A 20,252-nucleotide genomic window follows, 5' to 3' on the forward strand; every position below is an offset into this window, starting at 1 on the left:
GCTGTCCCGAGGAAAATGGCGTCTCAGGGGCAGCGGGTCGGATAGCAGCCACAGGGGGAGTGGTCGGCACCACCGACTTGCACCCCAGAGAGAGGAAGAGAGGAAATAACAACAAACTTACCCAGACAACAGAGATGGGAGGGGTGGGGAGAGCTACAAATAGTACTCTCAAAACAAAATAATTAGATATTCCCTGTACGTACCAGGATCAGTCCAGACAGTGGGGTTATCTCCCCCTTCCAGGAGATGGAGTCAAATAGAACTTTGAAGGATGCTTCCTTATAAGGTAGTGCACCCTCTACTAATCCTCAGTATTCTCTTGACTCCAGCAGATGACAGTGGTGGCTTTCGTTCCCAATTGAGATGACTAGAAAGCTATTTTAGGAATTTTCTCTGTTTTCCTCAGCTTTCCTTTCTTTTGGATGGATCAAGTCTAATTAAAAAAAAAAATCTTTGAATTTTGAATTTTCTGAAGGAATTATTTGGAGAGCTTTCCTGTAGCCTCCGCTCCTGTTTTAGTGGGATTATCTAATTATTTTGTTTTGTGAATGGAGATTATAATGCCCAAAAGATTGGAATGCCTTGCCATTACATCTTAGATAGGAAACAGATTTTAAAGTGTTTATAAGGGGGTAATAGCCTTGCTTTTTCAAAAGGCCTTTGGGTAACATTCTCTTGTTCAGCTTATGATCTATATATATGTGATGTATTTATTTCCTGTTTTATTATACTCTAATGTATATTTTTAAGGAAACTGCACTGAACCCTAAAATGATGGAATCTTGCGGTATGTAAGTTCATAAGTTCTAAATAATAATAAGTAATCACTTGCGGTAATGATCAGTTTAATCAAAATTTGGGTTGTCTTTTATCTGTTGTGTACAATCAATAAATCTTGAAAACTACCTCCCTCCAGCCCTCTCTTCGGTCTCCCTTTCCCTTCTGGTCAATGTTAGTAATGCTTTGGTATTTATCATTTCATTCACCTCCAGCACATCCACCAGCACGGAGGAGGAGGAGGATGATGGCCAAGCACAACCGCCACCTCCATCAGCGGGAGAACCGTAGGCTTCACCACCAACACAGCCAGCAACACCGGTGGATGAACCACCGCCACCACTGCCTATCCATCCTGTGACTCTCTTCATTCCCCCCCATGACCCTGCAGGACAAGGAGGTCATGGGGAGCCTTCATAGACGCACCATCAGTGGCCCATCTACAGGAGCAAGAGGCAACATCTGAGGAAGGGCCTCGGTCGGGAGGAAGGCCTTCTTCACTCAAGGCTCAATTGGATGCTGAGCTCGCTCTGCTGATTCGGTTGAACTGCAGTATGGATGCTATGGAAGGGCCCCTGGTGTATGGGGGGGGGGGGGCAACTTGGCAGAGCTTGTACAAGGCCAGGAGCATATGACTGAGCTGCTATCAGCTGTGGCTGGAGCTCAATTGCTCATGGCCCTTTCCCAGCCCCAACCAATTCGGCCACTGTCCCCCCGCCAGTAATGCTCCTCCTCGTCCTCCACAGACTCATACACCATCCTTCCCCTCCATCCCAACTCCTTCCTTTTCTTCTTAAGAAAGTTTAGTTTTTTATTTTTGTAAAAATTAAATATTTTTATTAAGGCTGGAATACTTGTTGCTTGTCCTGTTGAATCTTCAACTATGATGACCAGCATCGCCCTTCAGTGCCATCCCATTGCTCAAGGTAATGTACGGGGGCATAATACAAGGGAGAAGGGAGAGGTAGTGGGGAGAGGAAAGGTGATGATAATGATGCCAGGGTCAGGTGGGGATTGGGAAGGGAGGAAGATGATGATACCAGGGGAGAGGCAATATTATGATGCTGGGGGAAGAGGGAAGGGACATGGTAATGATGGCTAGAGGTCGGGGGAGAAGGAAGGGAAAGTGATGATGGGAAAGTGGGTTTTGTGCTACAATGAAGTGGCCCCTTCCAGATGTGCCATGAAACAAAAATGGATGGTGAACCACCTCTCTCCTGAGTTTTTGTTCGCTGGCTGCCCACGCTTGAGGAAACTTAAAATCATTGCTGATTAAACCATAACAATATAAAGGTAACAAATAGCCAGCTATAAAACATAAGTATAATGAAGGTCATTTCAGCATCATTAAAAAGTTCGCACAAGGCTTGCCCTGGGTCTAAACTATAACCTGTAAATAAGTCACAAATCTCAATTGACACAGACAGCAAAACTCTTTTTTATTCAAATAAGAAAAAGCAACTCTGTCACTGTTGGTTCGCTGACCTAAAAGGCTTTCGGTAAGTCTTGAACAGCCCCGATCAGTTGGCCCATCAGGGAGGTCATAGTTGTCATGGCCGCAGTGTTATCACGCTGCATTTGTTGGAGCACCAAATGGACTGAATTCCACCCCTCGGCGACAAATATGTTGTAACCCTCCTTACATGAAATCAGGTCGGTCACTATGTTATTGGCCAGCCCATCAAGGCAAATGATGGACATGCCAGACACCTCTTCCTGCTACTCTAATGGGGCCGCTGTAATCTCCGCTACCTGTGTTTCCAGGATGTCACTCTGCAAGGTGAGCGTCCAGTGGTCCTCGGGCTGACTCTCCTCAAGCAGTTGGCTTTCTGGGGGAGGTACTATTCAGATACAGCAGGGAATACGAATTCCGGCACAGGAGGAAATTCTGGATCTCCTTCCACACCATCTTCCACATGCTGGGTATCCATGTTGTTTGATGCTGGAGCTGCAGAAAAGGACAGAGAAGGTCAATAATTAGCTCTCATGTGTTAACCATCCAAGCGCCCAAAAGAGAAACATCAATACAAACACAGTAGCCTGTTCAGAAAACATACCTTCTCCTCGCCCTGTCGCAATCATCAGGTGCAGGCACTTCATCCACCACCTCAGTGTGCAGAGTTGACATGATCAGCTCCTCAAGAGGAGTCAATGTGAGAATGCATGCAGGACCACCAACTGTCCTGTGCAGTGATACCTCAATTTTCCCCGCTTTCTCTTTAACTTCCCTGCGGGTGTCACACCAGCGGTGCTGAATTTGCTTCGCATCCCGTGTCTTGCCCCCCAGGAGGCTGACCTCTTTTGTAATCCGTGCCCAAATTTGTTTCTTTGTTGATGCGGAAGCCTTGGATCTGAAAAGCACTTTGTAGTTTTCACAAACACTCCTGTACAGCTGCTCCTTCTCGGCATCAGAGAAGCGCACATCGCATGCATGCTTCGATGGACATGGGAAACCACTGGGGCCTGCCTGCTCTTCCTCCCCACCAGCCTGTCTATCCTCCTGAGGCAACTTTCTTTTTCCTCCATTCATCTCTCCGTTCTCTTGGCCATTTCCATTGTCTCCGATGTTCTCCATTGAACTTGGTCACTATCAGAACTGTAAATGGGAACAAATACATTGTACAACTTTTATTGGTGATTGCAAAATTACTTTGTGATTCATGAGAACACCAAAGAATACTGTCCATTAACGAATTCAGAAAATTTACCACAAACAATTCCTACTGACCTACCACATAGAGCAGGCATTCTGGATAGCATGGACAGTTAGGAAACCAGGCAATTATTACAAGGACAAAGGAACAGGCCTCCCCGATAGCATGGACACTGGACGCCCAAATCCAGCTCCTTTTGTTGACATACAGGAATTAGGCATCTGTTAAAGGCCTGTTTATGGACACTCAATTCTTGGAAGCCTGTAGAAGGCATGATATTCGAGCGTCTGTAAACGGGTCTTTTATCGACGCCAAAGTCCTAGATGTCGGTTAAAAGTCTGTTTACGAATGCCTCAGTTCTGGAGAAGGAAAGGAGCAAGGCGGGTGTCCTTAAAGAGGCCTTTCATAGACACTCAAGTCTGGCTGCTTTCCTCAGTGGGCCTCCATTAAAAGCATTTTCAGACACCCAAGTGCTAGACGTCAGTTGGCAGTCCATTAAAGGCGACATCTGAGTTTTGCACAAACGTCCAAGACTTAGGCGTCCGTAAACGCCTTTAACGGAGGTCCAATTCCTGCTCCTTTTCTCCTCCAGGACTGGGGTGTCTGTTTACCCACAGCCATCAAGAAAAGGCAAAAATATAATTAAAAAAACAATGAACAAAGCTGTGCACATAGGAAAAACAAACAAGCAGAAAGCAAACACCTTTTATCTTTTGAAAATGAAGAAAATTAAGCAAGTCAATCTCCTTCCTGCAATAGCAAATCCTACAAATTCCAGGCACCAGTTCATACTAGTCTGTATCGAGTACAGGTCCAATCTGAACTGGGAACAAAGGACAGTTTGACTCCCAACAGCGATTTATATACCCTTCAGGCAGGCTTATGACTCACATCTTCACGTCATGTTGGGGGAGCAGAAGTCGATTTCAAAATATTAAATTTATAATAACATTTTCCTATACTCCTTTTGACAGATGTACGCGTCCACGTGTCGCACACACGATGCTATATGTACGTCCGATGCAATAAAATGGGTAGGGCTAGAATGCTCTGTTTTGAACAATACGTACTTCTTTGGCGCCCTCTTCATTTCTGTTTCATTTGAATATTGCATCCAGCACCCAGAAGACTGGATGTGTACGCGTTTAAAAAACGTGTGTCCATGATGGACGCACGTTTTTAAGAGCATTTTATTATGTCAGCCCCAAAATGTGCATTCAGCTGAATGCATTTTATTGCATCAGCTTGTAAGCTCCTCAGCAATTCCCCTAAGCCCCTGGAAACAGATATGTTTGCAGCAGTATAACAAATTTAGGTCAAATCAAATAGCTGTTTAGTAAGATAGGCAATCTATGATATAATATAGGCAATATAAGCCAACCAGATCCAGTGAGCATATGGTAATGTGGCTCACTTGCTAACATGGATGCACTGCTCTAGGGTTTAAGAGTTAATACATAAAAGTAGCTTACACATTTCAAATACAATTATCTCAGTAAAATTTAGTGTAATGTCACTGCTGTGTGATTTTTAAATAGAATACACATATAAAATATGTTTCTTTTAAGGTGCATATGTGAGGCTATGGTGATGATTATTGCTTATCTATAATGGTTCTCCTTAGACAGAATATATCGTACACACAAACAGGTGATGTCATCTGATGGAATGGGGACAGAGCAACTCTCTCACAGGCCGATGCAATCAAACGTGCAGAAAATTGCGCTGCAATTGATGCATGTGCAGCCATGTTCCCTGTGCATCTGATGCAGTATTCAAATGATATTGCAATCATAGCGGCAATCATGGTGGCACTGAGGGAAAAATGCATTTCTGGCATTCAAAGGAGTTAATTGCATTGGGTATCTAAAGTTATTTATTTAAAAATCTTGTAGCTCACTACCTCCTATATATAGTTCAGTATGGCGAACACTCTCAAAAACATTAAATAGTGCATTTGTAACAAAAATGTGTTCCTTTTTGGTTATATTGCTGAAGGTTTACATTTACATTTATTAAAATTTGTGAATCACCTAACACTTAGAAGGTCTAGGCAATGAACAAGTGAACATTCATAATCTAAAATATACAAACTAAATAATACATTCATATAAAATAATATATTCAAATAAAATTATGAAATCTAATAAAATAATACATTCATTAAGAAATTAAACATGAAATCAAATATAAAAAATATAAGTAAAAATTAAAACAGACAAATAATAATGACAACATGAAACTGATATTAAAACATTAAAATAAAAAGGATATTAACAATAAGCCAAGTTAAATAAGTAGGTTTTGACTTGTTTTCTAAAATTCTTGATGGAATCACACTGTCTGATATCTAGATGGTAACAGCTAATGTCTTCATTTACATAGAATTTACATGGGTGGGTGCTTTCTAGTATGTGCTTGTTAGGTACGTTAATCTCCTTGCTGCATCAGTGATTATTATGCACATGAAACATGCACTCAACAGCGAATAAAACCATGCGCTCAGCTGGATGCACCTTATTGCATCAGCCTGTCAGAGCTCAAAACAGTCTAGGTTTTTTTTTTTTTTGCAACCACTGCCTCACAAATCCCTTCAGTCTGAATCAAAGCTTAGGAGGTAGGAGAGTATGTATGCCTCATTTATCCTGACTCATTAGAAATCCTGTTGTAGATGAGCAACTACACTTTCCCTGACAAGCAGGATGAATCAGCCACACAAGTGGAGAATCTCAACCTGAGGGATGACCTGCTCCATTTTTAATTGTGTTGTTTGAACATGTGTCCATCAAAAAATACAATATTGTAAAATGACACTAATTAAATAGCCCTCTCGCTCATAGAAGCAATCCTTCTGGAGCAGGAGTGAAGCCCATTGGTGGGGCAGTATGAAAACATTGGCATTGATGCTTGCCTCTATGCAGTGAATAAACAGAGGTATATGCTTTCCAGTACCATCAATCCAACACCTTGCAGAACTGTTAACATTAAGTTTTAAAAAATGAACTGCACGAATGACTCCCAAGGGGGTAAAAAGGCCAAAACTTAGCGCAATAATTACCTCAGCATATATGGTTCCTCCAATCAATTAGAATGGAGTACGAGCAAGTTAGAAGTTCATGGAGATATTCTGTGCCTGATTTCTATTCATGATCCTGAAGCTTAAAAAAGATTAGTTGGCATAATTTCCCTAATAAGTATACTCCCTGTAAATTGCTCTTGATTAGCGGTCTATGCCCTTACCTTTGGCATTTGAGAGGCGGGACAGAGGAAACCTGGTTCTTCAGCCACTGGGGCCTATTTATTAAACTATATTATAAGCATTGCATTGCATATATTATAAACATTGCATATTTAACTTGGTATTATGCAACAACTTAAAACCTTTAGTAAATATTTATTTAAAATACTTATAGATTGGACCAATTGCATTAAGGCAGTTTTCCTACAGATGGTAACACAAACATGATTTCTGCCTCTCCCCCCCCCCCCCCCCCCCTCCCTGGTCCCGACAGGGATCCCTCCCCTTCCCTGTTTTGGTCGGCAGCCCCCCCCTTCCTTGCCCCATCCCCCACCCCTTTGGCGGCATAATGCGGGCCCCCAACCCCTGAGGTTGTCAGCGTCCCCCCCCCCCCCACACCCCTCCCTTGTTGCTGCAGGGTTCCTGGTGGCCTGACGGTTGGGTTCTTGCACTCTGAGTGGGAGAGAGAAAAAGGGAAAAAAAAATGGATAAAGTGCGTAGCTTGCTGGGCAGACTGGATGGGCCGTTTGGTCTTCTTCTGCCGTCATTTCTATGTTTCTATGAGTGGAGGGCTGCGCCTGGTAGCCAACCTGGGCAGCATCACGGATGGCGAATAGAGTGCTGAAGCTGGGTCTGTGTTGAGGTGTGGCTTTAGGACGTGGGGTAAAACCCACGGCCTCTTTCTTTAAGGCCCCCCTCCCATCCCTTCCCTTGCTTACTTAGCTGGTCTCTGGTACCCTCGCTAGGGGGTGCTGGAGAATTGCATTCCCTCCCCTTCTTTTTGTTGCTTTCTTTCCTCTTTTTTTTTAAGGAGGCAGGGCGGCCTTTGGCCGCCCCCAACCCCTCCACCTTAAAATAGTCCCTTACCTTTGGCATTTGAGAGGCGGGACAGAGGAAACCTGGTTCTTCAGCCACTGGGGCCTATTTATTAAACTATGTTATAAACATTCCTCATTGCATTTTTAACTTGGTATTATGCAACGGCTTAAAACCTTTAGTGAATATTTATTTAAAACTAGCTGTAGCCGGCCACGCGTTGCTATGGCTCAGTCTGGTTAAATGGAAAAGAAAGAAAAGAGAAAGTGCACGTTTCTAATATGTTTAAGCGAGCTGTTCTCTCTTCAGCTCTTTGCGCTTTGGCTGCTGCAGGCTGCAGCTGCTTGTGATCTCTTCACAGCTGCTTTCTACTGCATTTGCTCTGCTCCGGCCGTCCCAACTCCCTCACCCCCTTCCCCGGCGGTGGACGGACTGGCTCGGCGACTCTTCTACCCTTTCCTCCTCCTGTGTGTAACTCTCCGGCAGTCCCTAGTCCCTCCTCCCTTCCCCAGCAGCAGAGGAACGGGCTGAGCCGTTTCTCGGAGCGGCGACTCGTCTGCCCTTTCCTCCTCCCCTCTGTGACACCCAGCACATAGCACAGAGCTCTATGGTCCGCACATGCGCGGTAGAGCTGCTCTGTACTGCGCATTTGCGGTCCGTCGGTCAGAGCCCATTTATATTATAGTTAGCATGTGTTGCTTTTACGTCAAACAGATGGCACTGTTTTTCCAAAAAAGCATGTTTTTACCTGTCACAGGTGTGACATCTATATAATATAGGTAAATAAAAACACACGCGTATTCGAATGCAACGTTGTGTCAGAATTTCAAAGCAATCGGTGAAGAACTTTCGGAGATTTAAGATTTTGAACAAACGAACATTTACATTTTTATTTACATAGATACTTATAGATTGGATCAATTGTATTAAGGCACTTTTCCTACAGATGGTAACACAAACATGATTCCTGCCTCCCCCCCCCTTCCCCCCAACAAAGGGAGCTTTGAGGCCTAAGGTTTCCCTTTCCCACCCCCACTCTTCCCCTACAAGCGAGGGGGCTCCAAAGTCCAATGCATCTACCCTGATGTCAGCAAAAGTCAGGAGGGAGCAGGAGATCCCTGGTCACTCCTGCCCCACTGGCTCTGAAGTATGAAACTATGCCAGCTGATCGGATGCTTTCCTAGGTCATCCAGATGATTACCTGTTATCCACCTTTAAATCAAACCCTTGAAAAAAAGCACACTTTTTCAAACAGGCCTTCAATTCACCCTCCACTTGTTATTGCTGTAAGGTATCCTGGACTAGGCCAACATGTCAATGCTAGTAGGCTAAAAAATGTTATCTTACCTATGAGGACCGTCAAAGCCATGACAAGAATCCTGATATGTGAAACAACTAGCTGGCAATACTCATGCACTAACACACTAAAAACAGCAGGTGGTAAAAATTAAAGCAATTAAGTATTTACAAAGCTTTAATTTGTTGCCATTTAAAAGGGGGGGGGGGTGGTTCACCATCTGTGGCCTCAGAATAGCTTTTCCATGTTCTCAACACTTGTCCTACGATACAGTGAGACACCGTTCAAGGGTGGTAACAGAGAAGGAAGTGGCAGCTCGTGCCAGGGCTCGAGCTAAAGACTGCACATTAATGCACATAAAGCAGTTGTTTTCAAATGTAGCATTACAACCCGGTATTGGGTCGAGGTTCTGCCCTGTCCTTGCATCCGTTCCGGCTGTACAGCTGAACTGCGGAATTAGGAGGGAGCTTTCGGCAACGACGGGAGGCGGGGCCTGAGAATGTGCAAGGGGGGCAGAGAAAGCGGTGAAAGTGAGAACTGGGAAAAAGGGAAAGTGACACAAAAACACACCTGATATGTCTTGGCAGTACTTTCAAAAAGATCAGGAATAGGCAGCCTAGCTAGCACATTAAATGTAAGAGAAACAACCTGATCTTTTGTTTTTAATATTTGTATTTTATATTGCTTGAAATGGTTCAAATAACATCAATATTTAATTTGTATTACTAGTTGATGTAACGTGGCTATAGCTTAGTAGTGATCACCCTTCATCTTTATTTTATGAAAACGCAAGAAGAATTATTTCGGTGATGGAAACTAAGCGATGAAAACAAATGTTCCTTTATGGGGTATTTCCTGTGCAAGAGGGGAAGAAAACATAGTAGGCACTCTGCTATTATTGTTTTCCTGCACCGACTGTAATAAATAGATTTCTACCAATAAAAATATTAAACACATATAATTCGGTATTTCCTGTCCTCCCCCCCAACGCCATTTCTTTTAACCACAAATATTCGTCGCGTCTAACAATTCTAGGAACGCAATTTGCTGAAATCCTAAACCTGCAAATAGTAGAATGGACCAGGCACAGTCAGGACAGGAGAGAGCCCGGAGCAACTCCACGACTCCTTTGCGCAAGAACAGTAAGAAATGAGATCACTGATACTTTCATTTTTACCTCTGAGAGAAAGGCTAAGCTCTGCTTTGTAATTAGTGTTCAAGACACCCTGCTGTTGCGTCTCCGGGTTGGTGCAATCCTGCCCGCACGCCTAGCCTTAGAGCTCGCGGCGCAGCACGTGCGCGGCCCGCCCTGCGCACACCTCGCGCTCAGCTATAAAGCGCGCGCGCGCGCGAATCCGCTTGCATCCAGATTTCAGCCTTACCGCTAAGTTGCCACCATGCCGTGCCTCCTGCTTGGAGACGACGTCCCCGACTTCGAGGCGGAAAACCACTTGCGGCAAGATCAACTTCTACGAATTTCTGGGCAACTCGTAAGTGGCGGCGGCTGCACGATCCCTCCGCCACCCTTCTCCCGGCCCGGCACGTTCGGGCGGTGGTGAAAGCTCGCAGTGGTGCTCGGCACCTTCCCAGCCCAGGGTGCTTTATCGGCGGGAGATCGAACTGTAGTGCCGAGGGAGCGCGGGAACTGTAATGAAATGGGCTTGGCGTGGGAAGGGGGACTCTTGGATAATTTTGCGTTCATTAGAGCTTGTTGTGGGGATGTGAAGAGGCACTGGCAGTGTTAGCATCTCACGGTGACATTTAATTAAGCTTGTATTTTGAATGAGACAGTGGTATCTATGCGCTGATTATACATATACTTTTATCCAGAGGTCAATTGTAAGCCAATTGCTAGGGCAATAGCTTTCATCTGTGTAAACGTGGAACTTCCACAGCACAGGGCTTGAAAACTTATGCAAGCAGCATTTTGCAGTTTTATTTTATTTTACAAAAAATGCAGATAAATAAGAAATTGTTATATTGGCTCAGACCAAGGGTCCATCAAGCCCAGCATCTTGTTTCCAACAATGGCCAATCCAGGCTATTCTCTAAGACAACTTGATTAATAGCAGTTAATGAACTTGTCATCCAACAAATTATCCAAACCTATTTTAAACCCAGATACACTAGCTGCACTAACCAGATCATCTGGCAACAAATTCCAGAGCTTAACTGTGCATTGAGTGAAAAATAATTTTCTTTGATTAGTTTTAAATGAGCTACCTGCTAACTTCATGGAGTGCCCCTTGGTCCTTCTATTATCTGAGAGAGTAAATAACCAATTTACATTAACTTCTTCAAGTACTTTCATGATTTTGTAGACTTCTATCATATTCCCCCTCAGTCATCTCTTCTCCAATTTGAACAGCCCTAACTTCTTTAGCCTTTCCTCATAGGGCAGCCGTTCCATGCCCCTTATCATTTTGGTTGACCTTCTCTGTACTTTTTCCAGTGCAGCAATTTCCTTTTTGAGATGCGGTGACCAGAACTGCACACAATACTCAAGATGTGCTCTCACCATGGAGCAATTCACACAGTTCACATTTACTAGTTCTAGACCTCTCATGATTTTAAAGACCTCTATCATATCCCCTCTCAGCCATCTCTTCTCCAAGCTGAATAGCCCTAATCTCTTTAGCCTTTCCTCATAGGGGAGCTGTTCCATCCCCTTTATCATTTTGGTCGCCCTTCTCCATCGCAATTATATCTGTTTTGAGATGTGGCAACCAGAATGGAACACAGTACCGCGAACGATCTCTCCCTCCGGGCTGTCGGGCTTGCTACGAATCAAAATGGCACCAATGGCCCTTTGCCCTTACGATGTCACAGCAATCTTGTGCTCCTACCATGTAACAGGGGCCAACCAATGGCACCGGTAGCCCCTGTGACATAGTAAGGCAAAGTCTATCGGCGCCATTTCGAATACTGGCAGCCAATGGCCCGAGTGCAGGAGATCGCTTCAAGACCCCCGCTGGACCACCAGGGACTTTTGGCAAGTCTTGGAGGGGGGTCAGGCCATCCATTGCTCCTACCATGTGACAGGGGCTGACCAATGGCACTGGTAGCCCCTGTGACATCGTAAGGGCAAAGGGCCATCAGCGCCATTTTGATTCGTAGCAGGCTCGACAGCCCGATGGCCTGGAGGGAGGGATCGCTTGCAGGAACCCGCTGGACCACAAGGGCTTAAAGTCTTGGGGAGGGATTGGGATGGTGGGGGGATTGTAATACAGTAAATTTGAAGGGTTGGGGTGTTTTGTTTTTTTTTAATAAATGTGCCCCTCCCCCCTGCATTAACCCGAAAACGAATTTTCCCCGAAGTTCGGGGAAAATCCGTTTCGTGGTTCTGGTCCTCTGAACCACGATGAATTAGTCAATTTCGTTGAAATTGCCTAATTCGTGATAAACGAATGCACATCTCTAGTACCTACAGCAATGATTATTTTTACCTACATTCATCACCTTGCACTTGTCCACATTCAATTTCATCTGCCGTTTGGATGCCCAATCTTCCAGTCTCACAAGGTCCTCCTGCAATTTATCACAGTCCACTTATGGTTTAACTACTCTGAATAATTTTGTATGATCTGCAAATTTGATTACCTCATTTGACGTATTCCTTTCCAGATCATCTACAATATAAATGGGCTCTGACCGACGGCCCGCAAATGCGCATTAGAGAGCAGCTCTACCACGCATGCACGGAACAGAGAGCTATGACCGATGTGCCGTGCATCTCTCTCCATGGAGACGAGAACCGGCATGAGTTCAGCGCACGGACAAGGAGTATCGGGGGGAGGGAGTTGGGATGGCAGGAACGTCGAGAGCTCTGACAGACATGCCGCAGGAGAAGGAGTCACATAGCGTAGTGACTGAGGGGACGGGAGGGATGGGATTGGGATGAGAGTGAGGGATGGGATTGGGAGAGGGTGGGGAGTGACTGAGGAAGGAAGGGGAGGGAGTGAGAATGAGGAGGGGAGGTGAGAGTGAGGGAAGGGGGTTTCAGTGAGGGGGGAGGGAGGCAGTGGGAGAGGGTGAGTAAGACTGAGGGAAGGGAGTTTGAATTGGGGCAGGGAAGGGAAGGGAGGTGAGTGGAGGAAGGGGGGTGAGTGACTGAGGGGGAGGAGGATGAGTGACCGAAGTGAATGAGCGAGGGGAAGGGGGAGTGAGGGAGAAGAAGTGTAGAAGAGTGCCGTTTCCGAAAACCGAACCAAAAACCAAATTTTTAATATAGCCCTTTGTAATGGGCTTAACGGCTTATCATACCTATAAGGAAGCTGGGACCAACGTGCCGCAAATGCACAGTAGAGAGCGTCTCTGAGCAACATGCCGCGCATGTGCGGAAAAGAGAGCAGAGTGTGACGTAAGACAACATGGCACCGGGAGGAAATGGAGCCGTGTGAGGGCTGCCTTGGAAACTGTTGGCGTTCTTTATGGCGGATGCCGCGTTTTGTGGGCTCTGAGTGATGTGTAGCTGGGTTGAGGCGGACAATAAGCACATAGTGAAGCGGCGGGGAGGAGCAGCGGTGACGGCGGTATCCGAGCGTCGGGCGGGCCAGCAACGAGCCCGGTGGTGAGACACTCACGTGAGAGAGGGAGACCCCCGGAGACCTCCCATCTCCGTGTCTGCGCAGTCCAGCGAGAGTGGGGCTGCGCTTAATGGGACACTGGGGTGGTGGGCGAGTGGCCGGCGTCTTGCGGCAAGAATGAGGGACCCAAGCTGCTGCTGCCGCTGGTGCAACAACATCAGGAAAGGGAAGGGGTTGTGGATGAGGTGTGAGAGGAAGGAAAGGGAAGATGAGTGGGGATGGACGGAAAAGGGAAGAGGATGTGAGTGGTTAAGTGGGAAGGGTAAGAAGTTGTGGAGAAGAGAAAAAGAGGGAGTGGAGGAGAGCTGAGGGAGAGGGAAGGGGTTGTAGATGAGGTGAGAGGGGAAAGAAAGGGAAGATGACGGGATGGAAGGAAAAGATAGAGGATATGAGTGAGTAAGTGGGAAGGGTAGGAAGTTGTGGAGAAGAGAGCGGCTCTGACAGACATGCCGGTTTGACTGATGGAATCTCGCCCATTTGAATGGGCCTAACAGCTAGTTTATAAATATATTGAAAAGCACAGGTCCAAGTACAGATCTCTGAGGCACTCCATTATTTACCCTTTTCCACTGAGAAAATTGACCATTTAATCCTACTCTGTTTCCTGTCTTTCTATAGGACACCGCATCCTATCCCATGACTTTTTAGTTTCCTTAGAAGCCTCTCTTGAGGGACTTTGTGAAATGCCTTCTGAAAATCCAAATACACTACATCTACTGGCTCACCTTTATCCACATGGATGTAATAAATGATTGCTTCATGGAGCAAATGGTTCAGGAACCAACAAGAGAGGGAGCTATTTTAGATTTAATTCTTAGTGGAATGCAGGATTTGGTGAGAGAGGTAACGGTGGTGGGGGCCACTTGGCAACAGTGATCATAACATGATCAAATTTAAACTAATAACTGGAATGGGGACAACAAGTAAATCTGCAGCTCTAACTCTAAATGTTCAAAAGGGAAACTTTGATAAAATGAGAAAAATAGTTAGAAAAAAACTGAAAGGTGCAGCTGCAAAGGTTTAAAGTGTTCAACAGGCTTGGACATTGTTTAAAAATACAATCCTAGAGGCGCAGTCCATATGTATTCCACGCATTAAGAAAGGTGGAAGGAAGGCAAAACGATTACAGTCATGGTTCAAAGGTGAGGTAAAAGAGGCTATTTTAGCCAAAAAAAACTTCCTTCAAAAATTGGAAGAAGGATCCATCTGAAGAAAATAGGATAAAACATAAGCATTGTCAAGTTAAGTGTAAAACATTGATAAGACAGGCGACGAGAGAATTTGAAATGAAGTTGGCCATAGAGGCAAAAACTCATAATAAAAACTTTTAAAAATATATCCAAAGCAAGAAACCTGTGAGGGAGTCGGTTGGACCATTAGATGACTGAGGGGTTAAAGGGGCTCTTAGGGAAGATAAGGCCATTGCAGAAAGACTACATTAATTCTTTGCCTCCGTGTTTACTAATGAGCATGTTGGGGAGATACCAGTTCCAGAGATGGTTTTCAGGGGTGATGAGTCAGACGAACTGAACAAAATCACTGTGAACCTGGAAGATGTAGTAGGGCAGATTGACAAACTAAAGAGTAGCAAATCACCTGGACCGGATAGTATGCATCCTAGGGTACTGAAGGAACTCCAAAATGAAATTTCTGATCTATTAGTTAAAATTTGTAACCTATCATTAAAATCATCCATTGTACTTGAAGACTGGAGGGTGGCCAATGTAACCCCAATATTTAAAAAAGGCTCCAGGGGCGATCCGGGTAACTATAGACCAGTGAGCCTGACTTCAGTGCCAGGAAAAATAGTGGAAACTATTCACAAGATTAAAATTGTAGAGCATATAGTAAGACATGATTTAATGGAATACAGTCAACATGGATTTACCCAAGGGAAGTCTTGCCTAACAAATCTGCTTCATTTTTTTGAAGGGGTTAATAAACATGTGGATAAAGGTGAACCGGTAGATGTAGTGTATTTGGATTTTCAGAAGGCGTTTGACAAAGTCCCTCATGAGAGGCTTCTACGAAAACTAAAAAGTCATGGGATAGGAGGCAATGTCCTTTCGTGGTTAAAAGACAGGAAACAGAGAGTAGGATTAAATGGTCAATTTTCTCAGTGGAAAAGGGTAAACAGCGGAGTGCCTCAGGGATCTGTACTTGGGCCAGTGCTTTTCAATATATAAATAAATGACCTGGAAAGGAATACGACGAGTGAGGTTATCAAATTTGCAGATGATACAAAATTATTCAGAGTAGTTCAATCACAAGCAGACTATGATACATTACAGGAGGACCTTGCAAGACTGGAAGATTGGGCATCCAAATGGCAGATGAAATTTAATGTGGACAAGTGCAAGGTGTTGCATATAGGGAAAAATAACCCTTGCTGTAGTTACACGATGTTAGGTTCCATATTAGGAGCTACCACCCAGGAAAAAGATCTAGGTATCATAGTGGATAATACTTTAAAATCATCGGCTCAGTGTGCTGCATCAGTCAAAAAAGCAAAATAGAATGTTAGGAATTATTAGGAAGGGAATGGTTAATAGAACTGAAAATGTGATAATGCCTCTATATCACTCCACGGTGAGTCCGCACCTTGAATACTGTGTACAATTCTGGTCGCCACATCTCAAAAAAGATGTAGTTGCGATGGAGAAGGTACAGAAAAGGGCAACCAAAATGATAAAGGGGATGGAACAGCTCCCTTCTGAGAAAAGGCTGAAAAGGTTAGGGCTGTTCAGCTTGGAGAAGAGACAGCTGAGGGGGGATATGATAGAGGTCATTAAGATCATGAGGGGTCTTGAACGAGTAGATGTGACTCGGTTATTTACACTTTCAAATAATATAAGGACTAGGGGGCATTCCATGAAGTTAGCAAGTAGCACATTTAAGACTAATAGGAGAAAATTCTTTTTAACTCAACGCACAATAAAGCTCTGGAATTTGTTGCCAGAGGATGTGGTTAGTGCAGTTAGTGTAGCTCGGTTCAAAAAAGGTTTGGATAAGTTCTTGGAGGAGAAGTCCATTAAAGGCTACTAATCAAGTTTACTTAAGGAATAGCCACTGCTATTAATTGCATCAGTAGCATGGGATCTTCTTAGTGTTTGGGTAATTGCCAGGTTCTTGTGGCCTTGTTTGGCCTCTGTTGGAAACAGGATGCTGGGCTTGATGGATCCTTGGTCTGATCCAGCATGGCAATTTCTTATGTTCTTATGTTTATTAACCCCCTTCAAAAAAAAATGAAGCAGATTTGTGAGGCCAGACTTGCCTTGGGTAAATCCATGCTGACTGTGTCCGTTAAACCATGTCTTTCTATATGCTCTGAGATTTTGACCTTTAGAATAGTTTCCACTATTTTTCCTGGCACTGAAGTCAGGCTCACTGGTCTATAGTTTCCTGGATCGCCCTTGGAGCCCTTTTTAATTATTGGGGTTACATTGGCCACCCTCCAGTCTTCAGGTACAATTGATGATTTTAATGATAGGTTACAAATTTTAACTAATAGATCTGAAATGTCATTTTTTAGTTCCTTCAGAACATTCGGGTCCAGGTGATTTGCTTCTCTTTAGTTTGTCAATCTGGCCTACTACATCATCCAGGTTCACAGGGATTTGGTTCAGTTCATCTGAATCTGTTGCGAGCGCGGTGGCACGGTCGCTTCTGACGGGAGATATGAGCCCTTGGATCGCCACACCACTCAGGGAGGAGCCTTGAGAGCGCAGAGAAAGTTGAGCCGATGCAAGCACGGGCAGACAAGGAACAGAACAAGGCTGGAGTGAAGACATGAAGACTTAAGATCTGACCCTCTACCGGACCTGCATGCCCCAAGAAGACCAGCAACGCATTGATGGTCAATGAACATTCCTCCGACTGTTCCAAGCCCTTTCGGACCTGCTGCTGGGTAATGGCAATAGGCGTCAGGCCAGACAGAGGACGAGGGCAGACAGAGGCCTTCGAACATGGAAGACTCTTGGACGAAGACATAGGCGAAGACTCTTGCAAGACTTTTGGACGAAGGTTCAGGAGCAAGGTACTGCAAGCAAAAGTATACAGGAGCAAGATCAAGTACTGGGTTGAGACTGCGACGCAGCGTGCCCTAAACAGCCCACCCGCGGGGCTGGTCGTGGACCACGCTGGGCTCGAAGCAGGCTCTAGACAAGGTGTGGAGTAGATGACTGGAACATGGCGAAGATCCCGAAGAGACCTGCACAGGGGCGCGCCCTAACCAGCCGTCTGAGGCTGGTTGCGGACCACGCTGACGCGGAGCAGGTTCAAACAGAGTCTTAGACATGGACGGCCGCAATGCAAGGAGCTCCGAAGATAAGGACAGGATACAAGCTCAGGATTCAAGATACAGGATTCTCCGACAACTCAGGATTCAAAAGACAGGGGACAAGTAGAAGTCTTCCGGAGGCTAGCACTGCGGAGATGAAGATGGCAATGTGCCATGAGGCGCCCTACACAGCCTATTCGTGGGCTGGTCACGGACCACGACAATGGCACACCGGGAAAGTGGAAATCCAGGAACCAAGGAACTGGAGGCAGAGGCGAAGACAAAGGCATCAGGAAGGAACATCGGACATCAGGAGGTACAGACGAAGGACATGAGGAACACGAAGACATCTGGAGGCACGGACAAAGGACACCAGGAACATGAAGACGAAGCCGTCAAAGCAGGAGAAGACCACAGAGGACCTGAACCGAAGAAGAGGATACAGATGACTATGAAACCGGATCCAAAGACCCTGAATGAAGGCAGACAGGGCCCTTAAATAGGGCTGAAGCAGGAAGCAGTCATCAGGTGGAGCCCGGAGCATATCTGGCCGCGGGCCCTTTAAATGTACTGAAGAGGCACGTGCCAGCGCCTAGACCAGGAAGGAACAGCACCACGGACAGCGGCGGCCTGCTGCACAGGAGGGAAACAAAGGAGAAGGCCTCTGCACAGGCCCTGACAAAAGGAGGCGGCTTCCCTGCCGCACGAAGAGGATCCCTGGCATCGGCATCAGAGGCACAAGGCCGCAACGAAGATGGCGTCCGAGCCACAAGAAGACGATGAGACAGAGACAGGCAGAAGCAGGGATGGCGTCCCTGCCGTCTAGGACCCCTGATGGCGGCTCCGGCCGCAAAGGACGACTCCCGACGGGTTCAGCCCTGCCGAGCAAGGCAGGAAACTGCCACGGCCTCTGGGCCGCGGGGGACTGCAGCAGTGGCAGACTGCCGTAAAGAACAGCATGTGGGTGGAGGGGCTGCCCACAGCTCACCGCGGGTAGAACTGTAACAGTACCCACCCTTAAAGACCCCCTCCCCAAGCCTCTTATCAACATCTTGGAAGCATGGAGGAACAAAGGCAGAAGTTGGAAGTTCTTGGTGAGGAACTGTAGCGATGGAAATACTGTAGCTGAAGACATAATGAAGAATGTTGAAGATCCAGGCGAGACATAGACAAGACACTGAAGACATGAAACAAGCTGGGCATGGGTTGCGGGACAGCAGGCTTGCATCTCATTCAATTGATCAAGGTGGCAGAGATCAAGAACCAGAGATCTAGGATAAACAGAAGGCATAGACGAGCAGTAACTTGGAATAAGGACCGGTTCTTGGTTCAAGGTAGTCAGAGCAAGTGTGGCAAGTAGACAAGCGTCATCTTCACGGTGGTAGCAAGGAAAAGACAGATCAGACTTCAAGCTGGATTCTATAACTGTGACGATGGAACTCCAGGGGTGTAAGTAAACAAACTTACTACTGCAAACTGCTTTTTGGATAGCATTTGTCAGGAGGACTCGAATGGAAGTCTGATGTACATAGTTCAGATGATGGAGAGTTGATCCTGGAGGCAACTTTTGTCTAAGGAAGCTGGTGAAGTCAATACCGAGGGAAGGCCCTCAATGGGGGTTGAAGCCAGGAGACCCACAGAATCTTCACCACTGGAAGCCCGAGAGGAACCCTTGAGGATATGAGCCACTTGGACTTAGAAGCGGTCTCCTGGGGATGAATGTACGATGAGAGTTCCAGAGGACGTGAGTTGAACAGAATATCTGAGCTGAGAGACCCACAGAATCTTCACCACTGGAGACACAAGATGCCCCCAGGAGGGGCCCTTGAGGATCCAAGCCACTTGGACTTAGGTGGGGTCTGCGGAAGGCGGTGAAGCAAGATGCCAAAGGACAAGCCGAAGTCAGGAGCCAGGAAGACGAGCAGGCAAAAATGAAGAAGCTCAGGATTGCTGCTTCCGGGCTTGCATGGCTAGATGAAAGAAGTCTTTACAGTTTGGTACAAGAGTGTTGCATCTTGGGAATCCATGAATACTTCAGGCACTCACAAAGTGGTGAAATTGTTCGCAGACTTGATGGTCAGTAGGTGTCACCATGGCACTTATGCAGGAGACTGTTTGCTGAAGAGAATTGCTTCTAGGATTATGAAGATGAAGTTCCCTTAGGGCTGGTTTAAGGAGCCACTCATGACAGATGGAACTTCAAGAGACAGGCTCGAAGTCGGCAAAGAATTTCATGGGTACGCAGTGAATCTCCGAACATGGATGGTCAAGTGTGGCTAATGGAGAGCATCCTGGCAGAAGTGAGTCACTAGTAGAAAATACAGGAGTCGGCAAATGCTCAGTGACCTCATTGAGCTGTATGGAAGGCTTCCTGGTGTGATGAACTGAAGATAACCGCATGGGTTCCTCTGGATCCAAGGAAGTAAGGTTGACTCACCATGTGGTCTGAAGGAAGACAAGGTCTCTTCAGGGAGATGAACAGCACGGCATTGCAGGCATACTGGAAGACTGGAAGATAGTAATGTAGTCCTTAGCTTGGCAGCAAGGCTGTACAGCAAAGCAGATGGCAAGGAATCAGGATCTTCCAATCCGGATACTGGTGGCT

The 20,252-nt window shown here is 45.8% G+C and overlaps 2 protein-coding genes across 2 annotated transcripts in view; one reads left to right on the forward strand and one right to left on the reverse strand.

Moving 5' to 3' along the window:
* Nucleotides 1-2,199: 2,199 nt before the first annotated feature.
* LOC115100190 (t-SNARE domain-containing protein 1-like) lies at nt 2,200-10,102 on the reverse strand. Its single transcript, XM_029618503.1, has 3 exons — nt 9,960-10,102; nt 2,835-3,373; nt 2,200-2,725 (listed from the first exon to the last, which is right to left on the reverse strand). The coding sequence occupies exons 2-3, from the start codon at nt 3,350-3,352 to the stop codon at nt 2,623-2,625; spliced, it is 621 nt and encodes a 206-aa protein (XP_029474363.1). The 5' UTR covers nt 3,353-3,373; nt 9,960-10,102; the 3' UTR covers nt 2,200-2,622.
* The window catches only part of LOC115099792 (peroxiredoxin-6-like), a 50,163-nt gene continuing 36,432 nt past the window's right edge, over nt 6,522-20,252 (forward strand). The window contains exons 1-2 of the mRNA XM_029617641.1: nt 6,522-6,536; nt 10,061-10,272. Of these exons, the coding sequence (XP_029473501.1) occupies nt 6,522-6,536; nt 10,061-10,272 (227 nt within the window). The remainder of the gene's footprint in view (nt 6,537-10,060; nt 10,273-20,252) is intronic.

This window comes from Rhinatrema bivittatum, chromosome 10, assembly GCF_901001135.1.
Source record: "Rhinatrema bivittatum chromosome 10, aRhiBiv1.1, whole genome shotgun sequence".
In the NCBI taxonomy this organism is placed as follows: Eukaryota; Metazoa; Chordata; class Amphibia; order Gymnophiona; family Rhinatrematidae; genus Rhinatrema; species Rhinatrema bivittatum.

Coding starts and splice junctions, on each gene's coding strand:
- LOC115100190 (XM_029618503.1), bottom strand. CDS start 3,352: ATGGAGAACATCGGAGACAATGGAAATGGCCAAGAGAACGGAGAGATG. Junction 2,726..2,834: donor TGCGACAGGGCGAGGAGAAG/GTATGTTTTCTG, acceptor CCTTTTCTGCAG/CTCCAGCATCAAACAACATG.